This window comes from Epinephelus moara, chromosome 13 (genome assembly GCF_006386435.1).
Source record: "Epinephelus moara isolate mb chromosome 13, YSFRI_EMoa_1.0, whole genome shotgun sequence".
NCBI lineage: Eukaryota > Metazoa > Chordata > Actinopteri > Perciformes > Serranidae > Epinephelus > Epinephelus moara.
In genome coordinates, this window is record NC_065518.1 from 6,038,627 (window position 1) to 6,062,555 (window position 23,929).

The 23,929-nt window shown below is 41.1% G+C and overlaps 1 protein-coding gene across 4 annotated transcripts in view; it reads left to right on the forward strand.

Annotated features, from left to right (window-relative positions):
• myo1d (myosin 1D) overlaps nt 1-23,929 on the forward strand; it is a 192,682-nt gene that overhangs the window by 41,872 nt on the left and 126,881 nt on the right. For all 4 annotated transcript variants that reach the window (XM_050060963.1, XM_050060964.1, XM_050060961.1 and 1 more), the window contains 10 exons: nt 4,426-4,634; nt 7,140-7,233; nt 11,939-12,104; nt 12,207-12,260; nt 12,645-12,740; nt 13,338-13,454; nt 15,680-15,883; nt 16,302-16,447; nt 18,300-18,414; nt 19,378-19,548. In XM_050060963.1, the coding sequence (XP_049916920.1) occupies nt 4,493-4,634; nt 7,140-7,233; nt 11,939-12,104; nt 12,207-12,260; nt 12,645-12,740; nt 13,338-13,454; nt 15,680-15,883; nt 16,302-16,447; nt 18,300-18,414; nt 19,378-19,548 (1,305 nt within the window). In that variant the 5' untranslated portion in view covers nt 4,426-4,492. The remainder of the gene's footprint in view (nt 1-4,425; nt 4,635-7,139; nt 7,234-11,938; nt 12,105-12,206; nt 12,261-12,644; nt 12,741-13,337; nt 13,455-15,679; nt 15,884-16,301; nt 16,448-18,299; nt 18,415-19,377; nt 19,549-23,929) is intronic.

Below are 23,929 nucleotides of genomic sequence, written 5' to 3' on the forward strand. Positions count from 1 at the left end.
ATTCAAATGAATTTTGGCAGATGTGTCGTATCGCTACTGGATTTTGGACACAGTTGTCCCCCCTGTCCTCCACTGAAACTGGTCTGCTGTCCATTGCAGTCCATTTTGCAAGGAAGTTAGGTCGTCGGTCACAGGTAGACTGACTCAGCTTGCGTCTGAACACCTGGTTGAGTGTGGCTTGACGAGACAGGCTGCTAGCGTTAGCATCAGAGGCTGTGCTAGCTTAGACGTCCAGGTTCGCTGCTAAAAGCTTTGCACTAAGCAGACATTTCAGGCTTGAAGTTCTCCGACTGTACGTAAATTCCTTACTGCAGAAACTGCAGAGAATTGTGCTCCTATCAAGAGTTCCATCTGGGAGTTTTTTTAAATGTAAATGTTCCATTCGCAGGGCCGAGCAGCGTCGTCTCCTCTGCCCCCATCATGTGACAAAGCCACTGTGGCCTTCATTGTTGAACTGCATCAAAGGGCACCACTGAGCGCAATGAATCAGCGTTCATTTTTTAACACATTATTGTTTTCTGTGATTAATTAGTTTAAAATTCTAAATAAGGAACACTTTCGTCTAAAAAACATTATTTCTATTTACAGTATTGTGCATAATGAGGAAAGCCTGAGGCAGAGAGAACAAACCTCCCTGCCCTTCCATGCGCCTACATGGAAAGCCTAACTGTACGTTCACACCAGAAGCTTCCAAAGAGGCAAAGTCTATCGTGGACGCCCAGGAAGCACGACTGTCAAAAATATTCGTGGCAGCTTTGGTCGCTCTAGTCGCTCATCACGAATCATTGAACGTTCGATCATGCTTGTCAATTTAAAGGAGGCGCAAAGCGGACTACTGGCTTGAAAGCTGTGTAGTTGCTGCTTGCTGTTGTCCAGTCAAAAAGATATTGGATGGAGTTGAGGCTCTGCGCAGACCTGTCAAGTTCTTTCACACCAAACTGGGGAGATCATTTGGACGGGGGCATTGTTATATTGAAACAGGAAGGGGACAAACACAAACTGTTGTCACAAAGCTGGAAGAACACTGTTGTCTAACATGTCCTTGTGTGCTGTAACATTAACAGAAACACATATGGAAAGTGAGGGAGTGGGAGAGAAACTTTTATTATATTGACTTCCTCATAGACAGGGACAGAACGTGTGAGAACAAACATCTGTCAGATTGTAACATGCAAATTGTCCCCTTGGACAGATGGGACACATAGATTCAGTGTTGTATTATTTATGGCTTATGTCAGCAGTTTTAGTACCTAATAAACATATTTACAATGGCTGATGTTTATCTTGTGATAAAGTAAAAGTTCGAAGTCACAAAGTAACATTTTATACTGTTAATAAGGGTAATTATTTACTTTTATATACTTACTTTCCGAGTTTCCTGCATGATGGATGTCCCTGAATGACGTTTATACTGAAATCAGCTGTGCGCCTTTTGTTTTGTCTCTAAGCTGCTTTGATTGCCATTGATTCCATACTTGTGCCTTCAGTTTCTGCTGGGACAGGGGTGTCAAACTGATTTTAGTTCATGGGCAACATACAGGCCGATTTGATCTCAAGTCATGTGCGCAGATAGCACTGGGGACGGAGGGGACATGTCCCCCCCAGATTTATAGTGACCCCGATCCGTCCCCCCCACTGCCCCCCCTACACATAGGTAAAAAAGAGGATCAATGTTGCGTTAGTTAGGCTAACTTACATTGCAGCACAAAGTTGAAATGGCAGCAGCAGTAGCCTTGTCAGTGATCAATCCACATTACACCGATTCAAGAAGGGGAAAGGCTGGAGCAGATCCTTGCTGAACTGGGAAAGCAAGGTGTTCAATTTTCCACGTAGTTCTCGGTTAATAACACTGCACAGCTGATCCATTGATAGCCCGGTGTTTGTGCTACGACTAATAGTGCATTCAGTTGTACTCGTAAGTCGGAGTTTTGAAGTCCGAAAAGCATTGAAATCTAGCATCTACAAGCATAAACGTTGGGTTTTTCGTTTCATTTCATTAACTGTCCATTTTTTTTCAAATTCCATGTTCCATGTCCCAGTTCGCGCTCAGTTGGAAGGTTATGTTGTTCGGAACTCCGAGTTCCGACTTCCAATGTAAATGTAACACACCATAAGGCACGGGGGTCCTAAGAGGAGCTGGTATCTGTGCCTGTGCCTGTAGCGGTAACCATAGTGATCATATACAACTGTCTAATGACTGAGCTGGTGATTTTTCTGCCACATGAAGCCAGAGAAGAAAGAAAAATAATCACAGCGTTTTTTTTCAAGAACCAAAAGATGTAAATATCCGATGCCTGTTGCCTGTTGACTTTCCCAGATGTGGCAAATATTTGTTTTGTAATGTTGAGTAGCTAGTCTGACAATAATAAGAAGGCATTTGGACTTACCTGAAGTAGGCTAAATATAAAATAACAGCATTCTAGGCTGTAGGTGAATATCTTTAATGTTGTTATTTCTATGTATAATGATATTTTAGTAAGCAGCAACAGTTGATCATGTATGGCTAGTGTTGATCAGGTAGGCCTTTGTTTACCAATGTTCATTCAGTCAGAAAACTCAAGATTCTAATGTTTATTACAGCTTCAGTATGTGTATATATGTATATATATATATATATATATATATTTGTATATATATATGTATGTATATAAAAATCCCATCTGCGCCACTGTCTCAAGTGGATCAGACCTGTAGAATCATGGCATGATAACCTACTGTATGAATTACAACACCTCCAAATGTTTCCTTTTCTTTTAGTGTGAAGAAGTTAATTCCGAAAACATTCATGCTTTTACAAAACAAAAGTGAACTGCCTGAGATATCTTGAGAAAATGAAGTGCAATTTCAACAATATGTGTGCATACATTTCCACTTCTGTGAAGTGATGCTGGCATCAAAGTGGAGGCTCATGAGGCGTTCCACCTGAGTGGACCCACAAACACCTCCGACTTTACAGAGGGGGCACAGAATGATCACATCGGGACACACACATGGTAAAAGAAACAAGAAGTTTGCTGATCATCATCTGTCGTCCTCATTATTTGAAACTTTGGCCACTAGGGATGCTGCGATCCGGATCATGGATTGAAAATATGCTGCGATCCAGCCAAAAAACGTGGATCGGATCAGATCGGATCGCACTGCAGGGGAAAAGTGCGATACGAAAACTGTGATACTAGCACCACAAATCCACTCCAGCTTTTCCATCCAGCACTTCATTGTAACACACGAAGAAGAGAGGAGAGCGGGAGGGGGAGGTCACGTGATAACAACAACTGGGAGAAAAACAGTGTGGATAGTTGAAAAAAATGTCAGCGGTGTGGCAGTACTTCCTTCTGAAAAGCGAAAAAGACAGAATGGCCGAATGCAAAACGTGTATTAAACGTATAAACGTGTAAAAATTTAAATATCTAATAAATGGCTCAAGTTTTGTCATAATAACCTACTGTTGTGGACTATTCATCTCCAGAAGTATGTTATTCTCATTTTGAGTAATAGCACTTGATCAAGCCTTTTCTGTTATTCCACATTACAAAATAAGTGCTAAAAAAAAGTGAACAGACAGAAATATGTGGTGTTATCGGATCGAAAGTGAAAAAGTTGGATCGCAGCATCCCTATTGGCCACGTTTACTTTAACCATTGCACCACTCCATATCTGCTGCCGTTAGTCATTTGCACTACATGTACATTACATGCATCCCATAGGCTGCTCTAACATGCACCTTGAGCACTTTGATTGTACATAGGTTTAGAGTATCTTCTAGAGTGTCTTGTCTTTTGGTTAAACTGCTTATTTTTATTTTACTTGTATATATTGTTTCTATTGTATTATTATTATTCCAATTTAGCTTTTTTTTTTCTACACCGAAACCAGGATGGTATCAGTTCTCAAAGGTTTGGTTGTACCTTTAATGACAAATGAATGAATGACTTTATTCCCTGCAAAACAAAAAATAAAAACAAAACATAAACAGCTCAAAAAGGAGTAGGAAGAAGTGAACATTTATGTCAGTTTGACCAAGTCCTTGAATTTCAGTGCACGTGACTTTACAAACAGTGTGTTCGTGTGCTCCCTGTATCCAAGGTTATGTACATTTCACTGTAGGCACTGTATCTCCAAATTTTTAGGCATAAAAAAAAGGCTTTGGTTAATCATTTAAAGTATGAAGTCCAAAATATTCTTTGAACTGAACCTGGGTGGAGTTGTTTGTTTTCATTCCATATATAAATGCCTATAAACAAAGGAAGTGAAAGTGTTGCTGCAGAGCTCCAGTGTTGTTTTACTTCCTTGAACACAGTAATGCCTCAGAAATGCAGTAATTCAGAGTATTTCTGGAGTCATAATTTCGATAAATGATGAAAGACAAAGACAAATTCTGATATCTGATGATATTTCTAAATCGCCCATTCTGTGTGTCCTCAGGTTTGAGAAGGGGAGGATCTACAGCTACATCGGAGAGGTGGTGGTGTCTGTCAATCCTTACCGTGCCATGAACATCTACGGCCGCGACACCATAGAGCAGTACAAGGGCCGCGAGCTGTATGAGAGGCCGCCCCACCTCTTCGCCATCGCCGACGCTGCCTACAAAGCCATGAAGAGGAGGAACAAAGACACTTGTATTGTCATCTCAGGTAACATGGGAAGCCCCCCGCATGGGCCACACAAAGAAACAGCACCACAGCATGTTTTAGTCTCTTCTTATACACTGTGCATCTCACATACAATTTTGGGTTCATATGTTTTCTATGCATTTTATGTCTTATTTCCTTTTAATGTAAATCTAAAGTCCAGATGTAATAATCATTTTTGTCCTGTGATACTCAGATGTTTTGTCCCCTGAGAGATGTTCTGGAGGAGAAAGACAAATATTGATGTAGTCGCTGTTAAGTTAATAAAAGCAATTCACCTTATGTTTTCTAAAACAAATATTTCATGTGGTCACAAGCTGTGTAACAGCGTGGAGACACCATGCAGAGGCTGAAGCACCACTCAGTGGTCAGAGGAGGAACTGAGCCTCTCAACACCCTCAGATCATCATCATGAATCCAAACATAGACAGAAATAATGTACCTAAAAAAAAAATGTTTTAAATACTGCGATGGACTGAAATATTTTTGTGCCGCACAGTGTAGATTTTAAAATGAGAATGAGAAACTTCAGGGTTCTTTGTCCACAGTCGACCAACTTTTAATATAGTAATGATAATTATAATACTTTTTTTTTTTTAAAAGCACCTTTTTAAAACAGAGTTACAGAGTGTTTTACATTTCAATAATTAAAACAGAGAAGACATGGAAACAACAACTTTGAAAAGAACTGATTAAAACACTTTGGTATAGCAAGCTCCCGCCACATTAACACACATGTCTTATGTCCCAAGCTATAAAACTTTTAGAAATCTATCTTTGAGACATTCTTTAGAATATCTGTGAAAACAATAGACTCATCCCTATTGATTTCACTGTTTGGTGTGTTCCAGTGGTGCCACACTCCCTATGGGGGCCTTTTGCTCGCTGTTGGCCAGGAGGCTACCTGGTCCCTGGTTGCGGCGATTTGCGATGCTGCCCAGCTAGGAATTAACCAGCAGCCAGTACAGTACAGTCCTCTCTGGTCTAGCTAACATTTAGCCGTGTTACTTACTGATCCATTAGAAAGAAAGCTAGCTGGACATGGGTTTTGAAGCCTCTTTGGTCACGGAGCTCCCTCCATCTCTTGAACGCCTGACTGAGGTTTACTCTTGTTTTTCCTCTTCTTTTATTACTCTTCTTTTTGCTCTTCTTTGCCTCCTCACACAGAGGAGCTCCTTTTCTTTTGCTAGGCCGTTTTTCACTTGTCTCCAAACTTTGTTCGTCTGCCATTGTGCTCGTGACTCAACTATCTCGTGCCCAACTTCTCATAAGGACCAGCTCCAGTCCCTGATTGGCTGACCGACCAATTTTTTTTTAAACAATTTCCCCCCGGGGATTAATAAAGTATTCTGAATCTGAATCTGAATCTGAATTCACAATACATGACGCGTTTCCTGCCGTAAAGCAGATTTTTTCTGTGAAATTTCGGCGCTGGTGGCAGAAGCTTATTGCACAGCCACTAAGTTACCTATGTAAACACTGATAGTCTGATTTTACTGTGGCCACTACCCTGTGCAACCCACATTATTTTCATAATGATATATTTAGGAAAAGATGCTGTCTGTTGCCTCTTTAATTTATTGCTATCTGCATTTTACTTTTCTCTATCTGGCATTTATGTATATGTGAAGCTGGGGCGAGGGAGATTTGATTTAATTGTTCTGTGTTCAAGTTTATCGCTTTCTTACATTTGAAAATGAAAAACACTTTGGTATATAAAAACGCAGGAAATAAAAGACAGTTTAAATGAACTTAAAAACTCAAGTAAAATCAGGAAAGACAAGTTTTCCTCAGGCAGCTTTGTCCGCTTTCAGCCGAGCCTCTGGAGCAGACAAAAGACCTCTGCCAGAGGACCTCAAAGTACGTCCTGGTGTGTACTAAGAGGTCAGAGATACAGCTGGGAGAGACCATGAAGAGCCTTAAAAGTAATCGGTAAAATTCATTCATTCTCCGTAACCGCTTATCCTATTCGGGGTCGCTGGAGCCTATCCCAGCTGACACTGGGTGAGAGGCAGGGTTCACCCTGGACAGGTCACCAGACTATCACAGGGCTGACACATAGAGACAGACAACCATTCACACTCACATTCACACCTACAGACAATTTAGAGTCACCAATTAACCTGCATGTCTTTGGACTGTGGGAGGAAGCTGGAGTACCTGGAGGAAACCCACGCTGACACGGGGAGAACATTCAAACTCCACACAGAAGTGCTCACCCTGTGTTGTGCCAGGAACCCTCTTGCTGTGCGGCAACAATGCCAACCACTGCACCACCGTGCCACTATTATATAACGTACTGGGAGCCAGTGTAAAGAGGCTCAAACTGGAGTGATGTGACCGTGTCAGCTGAATTCTGTACAGTCTGATTCAGGCAATAAAAGAGGCTGTTGTTCTTGTTGTTTAAATAATCTGAGCTTTGGTGGTTTGACAGCCTCAAAATTGTAGACACCAGAATATGAAGTGTTATATTTAAGGACTCTTTGCACTGTGTGTGTTTTCTTGCAGGGGAAAGTGGAGCAGGAAAGACAGAAGCCAGCAAGTATATAATGCAATACATTGCTGCTATCACCAATCCCAATCAGAGGGCTGAGGTGGAGAGGTGAGCTGCTTTTATTTACTCTGTTATTAAATCTGAACACAGAAGCTCTGCGTGTGTTTGGTGCGGTGGTGACTAACCTGCAAATATTATCAGATAGGGAGGGAGGAGTTTTCTGTGGTTCTGAGTGTGCAGTTGTTTTGCATCGTCACTCCTGCTGCACAAACATGTTATTCATACGTTACACAGAGATGTGTTTTGTCTATCCAAATGAGATGCCCAGATATGCAGAATATTTTCCACCGTAACGAAAATGTCTGTTTTAGTTGCTGACACAGCTACAGGAGCTTCGTAGTTCATTATTAATTTGTATTTTCTAGGTCACCTTTTTTATCTTATCGTAGCTATTGTAGTTAGCAGTAAGTCATTGTCATATTCCAGGGATTAATACTGCCGGTAGTCAAAGTGTTGTAGATCATAGTGAGATATTTACAGGTCAGTGAGGCTTTCGACCATATCATATGATAACAAATGAACAGCCCCACCCACCACAGCAGAGGAGTGTGTTGAAATCAATTAGACAGATTTTAGGAAGAAAGCAACAAATAAACTTTGATTTAAAGTAAACAAAATGTAGGCCAGAGATAAAGATTTGTGCAGGAAAAGGTTTTAAGGTCAACTTTCAATACAAAGTGCTGCCCAAACATTTGAACATATAAATAATCTACTAAGTGCAAGTGTACACACATTAAATACACATTAAACACCAGGGAGGAAAAAGTAGTGTAGAATATAATTTAATAAAATGTAGGTCATTATGATCTAATTTGGGTCACATACCAATTTTAATTCTCCATGTGATAAGAGTATGTGTAGCCTATGACATTTCATCAAGGTATACGAAATATTAAGGTATTTATGTAAGCGGTGAGTCCACTTCATTCCACAAGCTCTCTTGGCATTTTTAGTCTAATGAATAAACAAAATAAATTCACAAAATGTCAGGCAAGGAAATATTCTATACCTATTTTCCTTATTAAACTAAAAATTATTAGGGATGCACCGAATATTCGGTAACCGAATATATTCGGCCGAATATTGCAAAAAAACACAATCGGTATTCGGTGGAATAAGTGAAAAGCAAGGCCGAATAATAGCTGCGTGTTTTGATCATTGATGCAATCAAACAGCGTGCGGTGACGGATGGAGTAAAATGTCGGCAGTGTGGCGATATTTTACTCCATCCGTCACCGCACTGGCATTTGTGACTAAAAATAGTTTTGTGCGGGCAAAATAAATCATTCAGCACGCTGTGTGAGTACAGATTTCAACCAGCAGCAGAAACGAAACGGTGAATCCCACCGGTTGTGGGTTGAACGGGGGTCACAGGCACGGACAGGAATACGTATTCCTGTCAAATACGGTGGCGCATGATAACGGCTTACCGGCGACGGAGAAGTCCGGCTCCAGGTGAATAACTTGTTGTCATGACTGCCCAAAAGTACCTGAACAGCCGAGCCATGGCGGCACACAGTATGTGGCGTTTCAGAGGAGGAGCCGTTCACATTTCTCTCTTTTAGTCTTTCAGTGGCAGGTGACGGCCCACAAACCTCACCGCACTTTAGGGACTGTTCTTTACTTATGAAGGGACTGTTCTTTACCTATGAAGGGACTGTCAGGGGAGGAGGGTGGCTGGTTGATTTTTATTTCATTTATTTATTTTATTTTGATCCCCCCTATGTTCATCACTGATTGATGCTGTTTTTGAAGTATGAATAAGTCAATAAGTAATTTATTCCATTGAAATATCATTGATGTATTATAGAAAAGTGATTTATCTTTTTATAAATGACAAAAGGCACATCTGCTTCATTTTTGCTGTAGTATCAGGATACCACAGAACCGTGATACTACTCAGAACCGTGATACTTTCACTGGTATTGTACCGTGGATCCAAATTTTGGTACCGTGACAACACTAATCTGGAGGGGGTTCATCTGCAAAAACTAATGAAAAACTAAAAAACGGCATTCGGTATTCGGTACTCGGTATTCGGCCAAGCATTTAGTATTATTCGGCTTTGGCCACGAATTTTCATTTCGGTGCATCCCTAAAAAATATAATTGTACACCTCCTGAAATTAAGTTTTTCTCTCTCAACAAACTAAGACTAACTAAAAAAAATTTCATTCAAACTTGACAGAAACAAACAAAAACTGAATTACCAGCTCTGGTTTGTTCAAAATTAGCTTTTAACACCCAGTGTCAGATGTGAAAATATGTTGTTTTCCGCTGGTGTCTCTTTCTGCTTTTGCACACAATGTGGTTTTGCCAAGTAGGACATGCTCCAAGATCAACATCCCAAATGCTTTCCATGACAAACATTGCCATCAACCCATCACAGCCCTGTGACATCATCAGTGGGCTGCTCAAAATTACTATGTGCTTCTTCAGAGCTAAGCTAGTTTTCCAAATTAAAATTTATACAATTGAACAAAATCCTTAGGAATTCTGAACCAAACCCTAACATGCTACTGCAGGGCTAGCGAGTTAGCCTGCAAACTCAGTAGGCTATGCTAACAAATAAGCTCACCAATAGGCTAAGGTATTGTTCATTAACATTAAGAGTAAGGATAATGTCATTTTGCAGTTGCAAAGACCTGCGATGGATACGTCTTCCCTCCTTTTTAATAGCCTATTCCAAACTATTTTTTTTGCAAGATTGCAGTACTCGTATTGATCTAGAGCCATTACTGCCAACTTGACCCTGGATAATTTGTTTGTTGATCCAGAACCATCATCTTTATCCTGTATAATTTGTTTGATCCAGGGACATAATTGCCATGTTGTTCCTGGATAGGGTTGCATATTGATCCAGGACCATCACTGCTATGTTGATGTTGACATTAACAAATTATTCAGAATCAGCATGAAGCTAGCTCGCTAATATCCTCATCCAAGTTTACTCATTAGCATAGCCTACCTAGTTAGCAGGCTAACTCGCTAACCCTGCAGTAGCTTACAGTGTTTATGTTCAATGTCACTGAGGATTTTGTTCAAATGTACTAACTTCAATTTGGAAAGCTAGCACAAAGGAATTTTTAGCACACTGATGATGTCACAGGGCTATGATTGGTTGATTGCAATGTTGGTCCTGGAACACATTTGGGATGTTGATCCAGAAGCATGTCCTATTTTTTTTATACCATGTTGTGCCTACTGTTGCTGGCCAGCTGTTTACAGTCCTGTAAAGTTATCTATACCGATCGCAGTCGCCATGTTTGTCAGCTTAGCTGCTTGTTCCACCAGTAGAGACTGACCTCTGGTGGTGTGTGCTGTGCACTACATCAACACAAAATGTGTGGCTTAGCGTGTGACGTAAACAATGACGTGGGAGGGAATCTGACTGTGAATGGCCTCTTTGTTTGCGAGGGCAAGGAGGGCGCGCAATTCCTTGTCTCCCCAGTTGCTCATCTTTACAGTGTCTGTCAGGTTTGCGTTTCCCTCTTGCTACTAGCTGCTCGCTAATTCCTGCTATCAGCTGTTTCCTGTTTATCCGCTGTCAGTGGGTCGCACATGCGGCGTCATCAACAGCTCCTCCCACAAGTCTTCAACAGCCCCTCCTGTTGCGGAAGGCCGGCTCGGTCTGTTTAAACTAAAAGGGTTCGGCCAATATGTCTACCCTACGAGGCGAAAAATTGGGCACCTCGGATCAACTCGCCAATCCGCCTCTGTGTGTCTAAACGCTCACAGCTGGCCGGCAAAACGGCCCAACATTCACGTAAAATCTGGCAGTGTAAAAGGGGCTGTAGACAGAGAAGCATCTGTATTTCCGACAGTATTGAAAATCATAACGTCTGGATTTCTACATTCCCCGGTATACCGTAATTCTGTGATAGTGTCCAAGCAAATACAGAATATTATGGCATTGTATATTTTTATATTTCAGCCCTTGCAGTGTCAGAGTTCATTCCCATACCTCTTTGAAACAAAAATTCACTTTTAAATGTACTTTTCTGTCTCACGCAGGTGGATTTTGGGACCACCATATTATAACCTTACACTTTACACAATGAAAAGCTGTAATCTAAGTTCAAGAGTCTGAGAGATTAGATATTATTGTTTGAATGGTATCTGTAGACATCAAGTTATAAAAGTTGGTGTTTTAAAGGTCACATTTTTAAGCAAAACAGCGCCTTGTTACACTAGTTATTCACAGAACAAGTTTTAAATGATAAATTGACACTGCAGTGAGAATGTAGCAGGAGGGACACTGTGTGAGAGCGGCAGTGGAGTCCCATATAGACATGGTTTACAATGAGGCAGACCAGCTCAGTAATATCCCGTCCTGACTGCTCCCTGCAGATTACTGTCTCTTATCTGTGTGAGGTCTGTATCGGCTATGATTTCCCCTCTTCCTGTTGTGTTGTTAGTGGGTGTCAGGGGAAACTTTTGGCACTGCTTGCTAATGGAAACACATATTGATGAACTCCAACTGTGTCTGGTCAAACGCTGACTTGGAGGGGTGACCAGTCTGAGAGGACACGTCTGTCTCTGGTCTGGTCAGGGTTTGCACATGTGGTTCTGTTTTCATAGTGCTGTGTGTTTATTTATATTTAAACCTGCATTATTTTTATTTTGGCCATTTGGGGCACAAGTGGTGATCGATCTGCAAGTCATGATTGATTAGAATATAAGGTATGAAGTATAGGGCTGGTTGCACTCAGAGGACATATCTGTACCTGTAATTTCGTCCTGTCGTCCCACAGGGTGAAAAACATGCTGCTTAAATCCAACTGTGTCTTGGAGGCCTTTGGGAACGCCAAGACAAACCGCAATGACAACTCCAGCCGCTTCGGCAAATACATGGACATCAACTTTGACTTCAAGGGAGATCCCATCGGAGGCCACATCAATAACTACCTGCTGGAAAAGGTAAAGGCGCGTCAGCTAACGAAGGGTCGTCGTACCTATTACCTGGTCATAGTGAAGTCAAGAATGTTGTTAACTCTGCTGTTCCACTTTTGTTGTCCACAGTCCAGGGTGATTTTCCAACAGGAAGGAGAGAGGAGCTTTCATTCATTCTACCAGGTAAATGTGTGTGTGCACCTGTGTGTTTGCATGTGAAGAGAGAGTATGTATGTGTGTGCATGCAGTTGTTCATTGTGTCTGTTAAACATGTGAAAGACTGGCTTCTCTGGCAGGAATATGAATCCATGCAGCATCAAAAGGCCTTTTGTTCCTACATGTAGGAGTTTAGGGAGTTGAGAATGAGGCCACAGTTTGTATTGGACGTGCAGATGCATTAGATTCAAACACGATGAGCATGCTAATAACTCAAGCTGTGGTGTGTACATTATGTTAAGATGTTAGAAGTTACACTTGGTGGTAGTTTGACTTGTATAATGTCTTTGTATTGATGCAAAACACAAAGGTACTGTATGACATGTGTGTGTATTTTTGTTCCTCCACTAGCTGCTTAGAGGAGGTCCAGATTCCCTCTTACGCTCTCTTCACATCCAGAAGGATCCGACGGCCTACAACTACATCAAAGTTGGAGGCCAAATTAAGGTGGTTCTTTCAATTCATTTTACATGCAAACAGAGGTAGCAGAGATAAATACAATCAAACGCACGATTGTTTCCTCAACACACTTGCCCCACACCAGGGTACGAGTGTGAGGTATTGCCTCTAGAGAAGGTATTTCAGTTATCGTCATCTCTGTGTTACTGTACAGAGGAGTGTTTTCTATGTGGACCTCTGCTGTGGGCCGTCGTCTTTGCACAGGCTTAATGAGTAGGAACAAAACCACTTGACAGCAGCAAACAGCCTGATGTCATGGAACACAACACGACCAAACAGCTGAGGCAGCGGTTTGTACACTGTGTGCCTCAGCGGCTCCTATTTTTATAACGAAACATCACAGTTCAGCAGCAGTTTGTAATTTAATTAACCGTGGGAATTTGATATCCCGGCTGCATTAATTGGGAGAGAAAGGGAAAGGCTGTGACTGCGGGACAAACACACGAGAACTGTAGTTTATCCACATTTATATTTGTCTCAGCAGGAAAAATCAACCAATGGTCCAATGCAATTAACTTTAGCAATGTTTACTTTCACTGATTTGTTGTCGTCCTTCTCCAACATCTCTCCTTTCTTTCCTTCTAGTCTTCCATCAATGATGGAGCTGATTTCAAAGCCGTAGCCGATGCCATGAAAGTGATCGGTTTCACAGGGGATGAGATTCAGACCGTTTACAAGATCGTGGCCACCATCCTACATCTGGTAATACCCGATAATATCAAAATCCCTGCTTGTTTACTTGTGCCAGCTGTGTCCCAGTTTGGGAGATACTGTGTATAGACTGTAGGCAGTGAGCACCATATTGGCAAAGTGGACCGGTGTCCTTGCCAAGATAGAGAGTGTGAGGATTAGAAAATGCACCTGTGTGTACTTTGTTGTTTCTTTTTACCACTGAGTACTGAGTCCAATGTAAAAGCAGCAGCAGAATGTTTTGTAACTGTTTATTTGACAGGTCTATAGTTTCCTGATAATTTCCAGGCAAGTTTCATGTGAAGAATTGTGTAGACTGGTACCAATTACAGGGAAAACAGAGACTAAGTTCCAACACAGTACCATCTCTGCCAGGTGTAAGGGTTGGGTGCTCATCTTGCAAACTACTGGACCAATCAGTCTTATGTGTGTGTGTGTGCATAATTATGACTGTATGCTCAAGCACCTTTGAGGGTTGCGGTGATTCACAATCCCTGTTTTATTGACAGTATTATACCGTCATTGGCTGCTGACTCCTCGCTCCTCTCAACCAGCCACAAGGCCACAAGTCCTCAACAACATCACATAGTAAAAGTATAGAGAAAAAGGCATTTAAAGTCTGTGTAAAGCAGCAAAAAATGTCTGTTATAAGTTTGTCACATCACAGAAATATGTGTCATTAATCACTGAGCCAAATTCGAAAGATTAAAAAAATAGCTAAGTGTATAAAAGTAGCTCTCAAAATCATGGAAAAACAAGCACTTCTCTCTGCTGTAAAACGCTGGGGGCGTTACCACACATAGCAACACAAAACTGCTTTGCTAGCTCAATCATGTTGTAACTAAGATATCCTCTGGGGAAAAAAAAATTTCACGGACCGTTTATTGAGATACTGAGTTATTACAGACACCGCTAACGGCTAACAGCTAACGGTTAGCCCAGCTAATCTACGATAACCATGTTATTAATTACAAAACGTGCACACAGAAATAGTAATGTTTGTTCAGTCATTGTGTTTATAGACTTTACAAACATCAGATTAGTCTAAACGGTGATATAGTGTCATGAAAAATGTGAGATAGATAGATATATACATATATATATATATATATATATATATATGTATATGTATATATGTAGCTAAACTCTGCTGGTTTTCTACCCGGAAGTATTTGTAAACAACAAGGCGATTCCCTCTATTTATACTGCTACAGCCTCAGGGGGCGTTTGTAGCAGGGATAGACGTTCAATATCACTCTCATTTTAGTGCCCTAATTATGAAGCTAGAGCTAGCAGTTGATTATCCTATGCTGTGTCTCAAAACACATACTTCCCATAGTACACTTCCATGTAGTATACTATGTGCACTATGTACTTATTGGTGTAGTGCGTGAATTTTGACAGGGTAGTGTTGTCTCAAACCAAACAAGGCCGTTGTGCACTCACCGGAAATGACGACCGCAAATTAGCTAGTTAGCAAACTAGCATTAGCATTTGCGTTATCGTTCACGGTATCAAATCATTACAGACTGCTAAATTAACCCAATAAACATACTGCTGGCTTATACCCGACAACAGTATAGTGGTGCTTCGTGCAAAAAACACATGTATTTGTAAAATGTAGCAACATTCAGGGTCGCACAGTCCTTGGCCGCCATTTCCAGTTTGAAAAGTGGTCCCTCCCCTTCCGCTACATAGCCAAGATGGCGACCATTGAGGGCGAGAAGTGTCCATAGTTCCACACTCAACTTCTTGACCATTTTGAGTGCACCATCCGGGTACTCATAGTGCACTGCATTTTTCCATACTTCTCAGTGCACATGTAAGTACAGAAGTACACGATTTGAGACAGCATTAGTCATCATAAGGACAGAAAACAGGAGGAGATGGTTAGTCTGGCTCTGTCCAAAGTTAAAAAATGCTGGCCTACACCTCCAAATTTGAATTAACACATTATATCGTTTATTTGTTAAGAGTTTTAAAAATTGTGGTCTTTCTGGGAGTTACGAGCTGGAAGTACCAGTAGCCAGTCAAGCCTCCAGTCTCAGTGCTAAGATAAGCTACTGCTTCTAGCTGTAGCCTCATATGAAGTGCACAGACACAGGATTGGTCTCATTTTTCTCATCAAACTCTTGGCAAGAAAGCGACTAAGCCCATTTCCCACATTGTTGAACTGTGCCTTGAACCAAATTGTTATGCACTGCAGAATAATCCGTTCTCTCTGGCTCCTCTTTCAGGGCAACATGACATTCGGGGTGGACGGTGACGTGACCTTGATAGAGAACACAAAGCTGGTGTCTGTGATCAGGGATCTGCTGTCCACCAAAGAAGAAAATGTGGAGAAGGCGCTGCTCTACCGCACCGTGGCCACGGGTCGAGACGTCATCGAAAAGCAGCACACGGCACAAGAGGCCAGCTACGGACGGGACGCTCTCGCCAAGGTTATTGTTGGGAGGGTAGAAAATTACAAGTTGCTGGTCGTCTGTCAGGCGGAGCACTTTCACATAAAAAAGAAAAAGAAACAAAACAACATTGGCCAGCTGAAGCCTGGAGGGTTGTGACATTTCACTTAGTGCATGGCGATATTTTTACCACAATTCACACTGATTCACACAAGCATGAGTCACAATGTTATGACACCAGACAGAGGCTGGAGACTGTGGAGGAAGCAATGTATGTAGGCAGTTTCTAAACCAGCACCGTGGGCTGTGAACAAAAGTCTGACTCACTGACATTGTGACATTTCACTTTCAGCGGCCCATCTGTGCCAGACTGCTCTGTGCCCTTGAGCAACGCACTTGCTCACAAGCTAGCACCCAATTAGCCGACTACTCACTGTGAATGCATTGTCGTCCTCAGGCCATGTACGAGCGCCTGTTCTGCTGGATTGTGGGACGAATCAATGACATCATCGAGGTGAAGAACTACGATGCCAGAGTCCACGGGAAGAACACCGTCATCGGGGTGCTGGACATCTACGGTTTTGAGATTTTCCAGAACAACAGGTTCGGATGAGACAGAACATTCCACCAACACAAGAAGCATCAACACAGATTTTACATCTGTGTCCATATTTAACATTTGATTGTATTGCTTGTAATTAGGCCTGGGCGGTATCTATTTTTTATGCCTTTATACCTTCCTGACATTTCACAGAGATATACAGTATATGACGGTATTAGAGTGGGAAAAACAAACGAATGTAAAAGCTGAGCTACTGGTGACAGAACTCATTGAAACACCTACGTCGTTGTTTAGTCTGCAACGTTTCCACAATGCAATTAGCCTTCTTAGTCTTGCTGGATTTAAATACTAATGGTCCATAGAATAATGAATAGATAAGAAATAAGCCCTCTTCTTGCTGGAGGACCCAATGACACTTGTTGCCAAGACAGATACCGACACATCAGTGGGCAGAAAAGAGATGATGTGTTGAATAAACTTGTGGCTAAACAACTGTTTTGTAGTTGGAAGAGGTCATCTCAAGATAAAGTTATGCCTGACAGGCACGTCCCCATCAGCCGATACCAAGTCCCGATTGGATACTTCTGTTTTCCTAGATAATACAAGGTGTCCAAATCAAATGTTTATGCTTGACAATTGAAAATCTATGCAGTGCATTCAAATCTTGCATCCAAGCTGTATTTTCTACAAAATAAGTAAATAGGTCTAAAATAATAAACCCTCCCTTTAATCTTTGTGGCCTTGTCACTGTCTTGAGGGAATGTCTCTGTCCCTTGAAGAGAGTATCCTCGAGTGTTGCTTCCGTGCAGCCTTTGCCTGATTTACCTGACTGAATGGTTTTTCACTCAGTGTTTATTTTCGTCATCTGCACATCTGTATCTTTTACGCAGATTAAGCTACATTATTATAAAACTCTTAAGGCCCGAACATACTCGGGCGTACTATAAGCGGAGCGGACTCCGCGAGGAATGTCCGCAGTCATTCAGGCTTTCATAGTTGAGTGCACTTCCACGTTGTAGTTTCCTGTAAAAATGTCCGTGAAAAATCCCCGCGATGTGAAAAATTGTAAAAATGTCCGTGAAAAATCCCCGCGATGTGAAAAATAAATGCCGAGCAGTCACTGGTGCGTGGAGCGGAGTCCGCGCGGTTGAAAAATCTGAGCTTTGCGCGCACAGGGCTTGCGGACGTCTGCTTTGAGTCCGCGAGCGAAAGCTATGACGTCACATACGCGACCGCCTCCTGTGTAGTTTTTCTAATTATGTTTTTTTCAAAAGCTTATATCTCAACAGTTTTACCACAAAGTATGACTTTCTTGACCTTAAAATTTATGTTTTAAATTCATAAACAACATATTTAGATTTCATGTCGTAACTCAAACGGGAACAAAAGATAATATTGCTCTCCCCATTCACTGCCATTCATATTTTTTCCGATCTCAGGTCCCGTGAGCTCTACCAGAAGGGGCGTGACTTCGGCACTCTATACTCCTAAACAAGGGCAAAGGCTTTTTCTTTTTTTTTTTTGTTTTACCAGTCCTGTAACATTGCCCTCACCAATTGCAATCAATTGCAGTCACCATCGTTCTCAGCTCAGCTACCTGTTCCACCAGTAGAGACTGACCTCTGGTGGTGTGTGCTGGGCACTACATCACCTCAACACACTGTCTCTGTATCAGTTTAATAAAAAAGGGGAGTCATCTGTATTTTTGACAGTATTGAACATCATGAATTTGGGATTTCCAATTACCTTGGTATACTGGAATACCTTGATACCACCCATGCCTGACTGCAACACACAGCAAGCATTACACCTCACTGTATAGACTTAGAGATATATGTGGTTGCATATATAACAAAAGATTAACATAACATTCACTCTCCTGTGTTTCTGAAGCTTTGAACAGTTCTGCATCAACTACTGTAATGAAAAGCTGCAGCAGCTGTTCATCCAACTGGTGCTGAAGCAGGAGCAGGAAGAGTATCAGCGAGAAGGCATCCCCTGGAAACATGTAAGGAGGACATTTTATTTTTTGCTTTGTTTGTGGTTAGGGTTGTTTCTAGTTGCAGTTTCGAGGCTATAGTGTTTCCGGCTGAATTAGATTCAGTTTGTGGCAGCTGTGCGGAAGGAGACGGGAACTTTGATGTGGTGCAAAGACTTTATCTTAAAGTCCAGTGTTACTGTGTAGTTATCTGATCTGTCAGTGAAGTGTTTGAACTACACTGCAGACTAAAGTCTCCACTAACAGTGACAAACAGAGCGATCGGATAGTTGACTCATATGAACGGTTCAGCTCGGGTTGAACAAGTTATATACGTCTGGTGTATGAAATGTGACATTTTTATAAACTATAATGAAGTCGTCACATCTTTCGCCACATGCAGACACTGTCTCAGTCCTCCTTCCTCTCCTTGCAGTTCTCATACTCGTACAACTAAAGTTACATTCGAGTAAATTACCATCAGCAGAACATTACCAGAAAAAGACTGGTCTCTGTTTGCAACTTCATGGTATTGAATTGTGATGTTTAACAACAGCTCCAGTCTGTGTTCCTTTTGCCCCGTCTGGGAAACACATTCGGTGTGTATAGGCCATTACTCGTGACGTGTAATCAATCAGATAGTGCTGTGGGCGAGACATTGAGAGAGGCAACAGAGTGATGACTGCAGACAGAGAGAGGCGGCTGCATCACAGCCAAAGTAGCACATTCTTCAATTAATTTATTTCATCTGCTACTGGACTTTAAATAGTAAAAAAAAACAATATTTGGCAGTCAGTGTTAGTATTGTAGCAGGCTGCCACAAATATATCAATGTATAGAAAACACTGGGCTAATTATTCAATGCATCGTGATTGTCTCTCAGATTCACGAAGATTTCAGGAATTGCTTTTAATACTTTTCTCATTTTCTCTTGTACAAACAGCCTGCTGTCGTCTTAGCACTGTTTTTATCCTCTGTGTCCTGTGTTCTTAGATTGATTACTTCAATAACCAGATCATTGTGGATTTGGTGGAGCAGCAGCATAAGGGCATCTTCTCTGTGCTGGACGAAGCCTGTATGAACGTGGGCAAAGTCACGGATGAGGTTTTCCTCCAAGGACTCAATGGCAAGCTGGCCAAACACGCCCACTACACCAGCCGCAAGGTAGGAAACACTAAAGATATGACTTACTATTAATTTACATCAACTAATAGAGAGTACGTGACTTTAGTTCTGCAGTTTCTGCCTCTGTAGCTGAAGTCGAAGATTCAAATGCTGCCCAACTTTCTCGCCATATCTAAGGGTTTTTCAGTCTGGTCTGTGATCAGTATCACACATCATACTCTCAAAGTAACAAGCTATGGTAAGTCCACTACTTTTGGCTGTAGCTAGACATATAATTAATTACTTTTACAAGTAAATTATGCAATTACAGCAACCAAAATGTAAATGGTCTTGTTGCTCGTAACTTTTCTTTTGATCATAGCCGACAAAAGCACCAGGTTATGATCTAACGTCACCTGTAGTGATGTGCTTACTAACTATCTATCTTGTGTGTGTTTGAGAGAGACTATGGATGCACGATAATATTGGCACGTCATCGGTATCAGCCAATATTGGCTTTAAAATGAAATTTTGGAATCGGCCAACATGTTGATTTCTGCACAGAAAAAAAGAGACGACTTGGTGCTGTATATAATCAAACACAGATCAAAACCTTGTGTCAGGTGCTCACGGAGAATGGGAAACAACAGGATCCACAGGAGGGCCGTTCAGGCACTCCATAAATATACAAAACGAGGAAGGAAGTATTAAAAAGCCTTTATTGTAGTCGCTAAATCTTCAGAAGAGCCAACATGCTTCATCCGCTGCAGGTCTTCGTCATCTGTTTTTACAGAAAATTTCAGTAAGTTCAGTAAGCAAGTAAAACAACACCCTCAGAAAACAAAAGGCTGTGAATGATTATTTTCCTGAGGGAAACGGTCTTTATAAATACATATAAATCAGACAATTACATAACAGTGCTGCACAATGCAAACACAAATACATGGCCTCACACCAGGGTGTTACATAAGTAGGCCTACATAAATGAAAATACATATAAAAATAGATATAAACCAGGGTACAAGCATACAAGTAAACAAGGTAGAGTCAGAGGATTTGGGGACTAAAGTTGCTTAATTTCCCATTATATGTGGATGAATAGAAATCGATATCATGCATCCCTAAGAGAGACAAATAAGGAGACAGGAAAGAGGAAGGGGAAGAGAAGGTGCTAGGTGTACTTTGGCGCAGAATGTCTCTGTTAAACACAGTTTACGCAACGCCAGTTGACCAGTGCATCAGTAGTCTTACAGCGCTGCCATGGATGGCGTGAATCATTCCATCAGTCAGTCAATCAGCTTTAGACCATCACTGCACACAGTGGCCAACAGTTCAGGTATGTTTGCATTCCTGGAAACATGGACATTATTTTTCCCTCCTTGAGGTCAAGGACACATTAGGCCTTTAGTTTATTTTTTAAGATATTTTTTTGGGCATTTTGCCTTTAATGGACAGGACAGGTTAGCGTGAAGGGGAGAGAGAGAGAGGGGATGACATGCAGCAAAGGGCCACAGGCTGGATCGAACCCGGGCCGCTGCAGCAACAGCCTTGTACATGGGGCGCCTGCTTTACCCACTAATCCACCGACGCCCCAAATTAGGCCTTTAGTCGTGAGCTACAGTCTATGTACAGGATTTGAATTACTGCAAAGGTTAAAGGATAAACCTCAGTGTGATTATGTTTTTGTAAAAAGGTCAAACTTTTATCACTTAAACCCTTTGAAACTTCACTTTGCTTATGCTGCTTTCAGACACCTCTTACAAGTATTTGAACCTTTGAACCCTGAGCAAAGTGGTGTGATTTCTTTCAAAAACATGGGGAAAAAAGGCAGCGAGCAGGTTGGTAAGAAGTATCCCACAAATTGCAAAAAAAAATTACAGATTTAGAAAATTATTTTTTAAAAATAAGGAAAAAGGTAGAGAAAAACTGTATTATTATTATTATTATTATTATTATTATTACTACATTTTAAAATTCTGCCACAGAATTATTATAATTAGGCACTCTTTCCAGGTCTTTTGTTTGTTTGGTTTTTTTTTAAACTAATTTTCTTGTTTTTATTTTTCTGTTTTTACCAATTTCTCGCTAATTTTTGGGGTCATTTCTTCCTTAAATCAAGCCAATCTGCTCAGTTTTCAAAGTGTTAATTTAATCAGGCCTGTCATAATAAGAAATTTCTGTCAAATGTCCGAGCAACAATTATGTCATTATTAGTAAATGAGAGTATTAATCTCTGAATTGTGTTGCTTGATTTGAAAGCCTGTCGAGGCTACATTGAAAAAGATGATCAAAATATATTTTATTTTATTGTTCCACTACTTTCTTTTCATCATAGTGATAAACGGTACAATCATCATACACAGCAACACTGAAATAATATACTGTGCATCACAGGAGAATTGAAGCAACACAAACATTACTTTCCACAGTAACTAATTACTTTTAAATGCAGTAATTGGTAAAGTTATTTAATTCCTTTTTTAGATGAGTAACTTTACTAATTACTGCTTTACAGTAACTTGCACACCACTGCTGGAGACAGACAAATTCAGTCAACATCAGTGTCTAAATTAGAGCTGCAACAATTTTGATGATTATTAAAGTCATTTATCAAACAAAAATATCAATAATTTTATGCCTGTCCTTGTCTAAACAGAAAATGAGCTGAATATTTTTGGGTTTTGGACTGTTGGCATTTCACAGTTTTCTGACACATTGAGAACATATTATTAATGAGTCAATCTAAAAACAATCATTTTATTAATCTATAAAAGAAAAATAATTTGTTGCAGACCTTATCTCAATTCTAAACACATCAAAATTAAACTAATTCTGGATTTTACAGTTGATTTTATCTCATATTCCTGGCCTAATTTGCAAATATAATTAAAAAATCAAAACAATAAAATGACCAATAAACCTTGATGTAAACACGAGGCAGTACATCAGATTGTGGTGGTGCAGCGTGTAGCTGTAGTAACTTGAGAACAGCAGAGGGCAGATTACACCGTGCAGTAAGTAACCATGAGCGCCTGAACATGATCCTGTTAGTTTTATTAATCAGGAAGGCTTCCGGTCTAATTCACTCTAATGGTGCGTACGCTCAGACACAACATAAGCCAATTTACTCTGCTGACATCCTCCGCTCCTGTTTGGGATCAGATGACTTAGAGAAGGTGAAAGTCCTTTGTTATGGCTGATCTGGGGTCAGTGTATCTCAGTCCCTCTGCAGATGTTGAACATGGGGACAGCTGATAAGTAGACTCCAAACCACAGCGTGTTTTTATTTTAAAGGACTGCAGTTTTCTGTGTGGGCACAAGGGGGCATCAGCTGTCAGAGAGAAGGAGCCGTCTGAGTCTGACTCGACACTTTGCACAAGTGATGTCACTGCCAGCCAATGGGAGTGTGTGGAGCTGGTGCTCTGCTGTGTTTGTAGTGGGTGTTGGAGGGAGAAGGGGGCAGGGAGGGAGGGAGGAAGGTGAAAGGGAACATATTTACAAATTTATGAGGAGAACAGAGCAGAGAACTGCGAGGAAGAGAGGGAGTGAGGTGGTGATGCAGTGGAAATGAATGATGACGACTGGTAGGAAAACATCTGCATACTGTACATGTCTGGCCAGTGTACTGTAGATCAACAGGCCACGGAGTGAAGCTCAGAGAGCCTGCTCAGAGGCTTCCTGGAAACGGCATGTTCCTGTGGGATGCAGAGAAAGAATATCGAGCCAACGTGTTAAAGGTCAAGATGAAAAAAAAATCACAATGAGAAGGAAACTGTGAATAAAGCCTGGTTGAGTCAAGATGAGGTAAAGATTGTACTGTGCTGCAGGGCGTATTGATCCGTGACGCATCCTTTCACTCCTATCATCTTGGCGTCGATGTGTTCCCTGCTGTCGCCCCTCTGCTGCTCTCTGACCTGCTCCTCTGGAGTTTCACAGACTTATGAGTCGAAGGGTTACAGTCATCCAGCTGTTACTTCCTGGAACCAATATTGGTACAAATCAATATTAGCCAGGGATTCTTTTTTCTTTTCCTGTACCGTCTGGAGTCCTGTTGCCAGGCAACATTAACATAATGGAGTTTTTGTCAGGAAGTAGTGTGAGCTGTTGGGGGGGCTTTAGTGGATCTCCAGGGTGTTTTTGGGAGGAACAGACAGTGTGTTTTACCATTTAAATTAACAGTCATGGAAGTTAATTTGTCTTCAGAGACGAGGCTTCACTTTAACTGTTAATGTTGTCATTGTGTCGTGAAATGAATCTGTGTTTGACAAACAGAAAGATGATGTATCAGAGGACCATTTATTATTTTTAAGCACCAAATAAACATTTGTACATGGTTTACAGCACTTAAATGTGGCTGCTTGCAGATATAAGGACATTTTAAAGTGTTTATTAATGCACAGTAGTAATAGCGCCAGGGCAACTCTCTCTTTTTAAGTTGTTG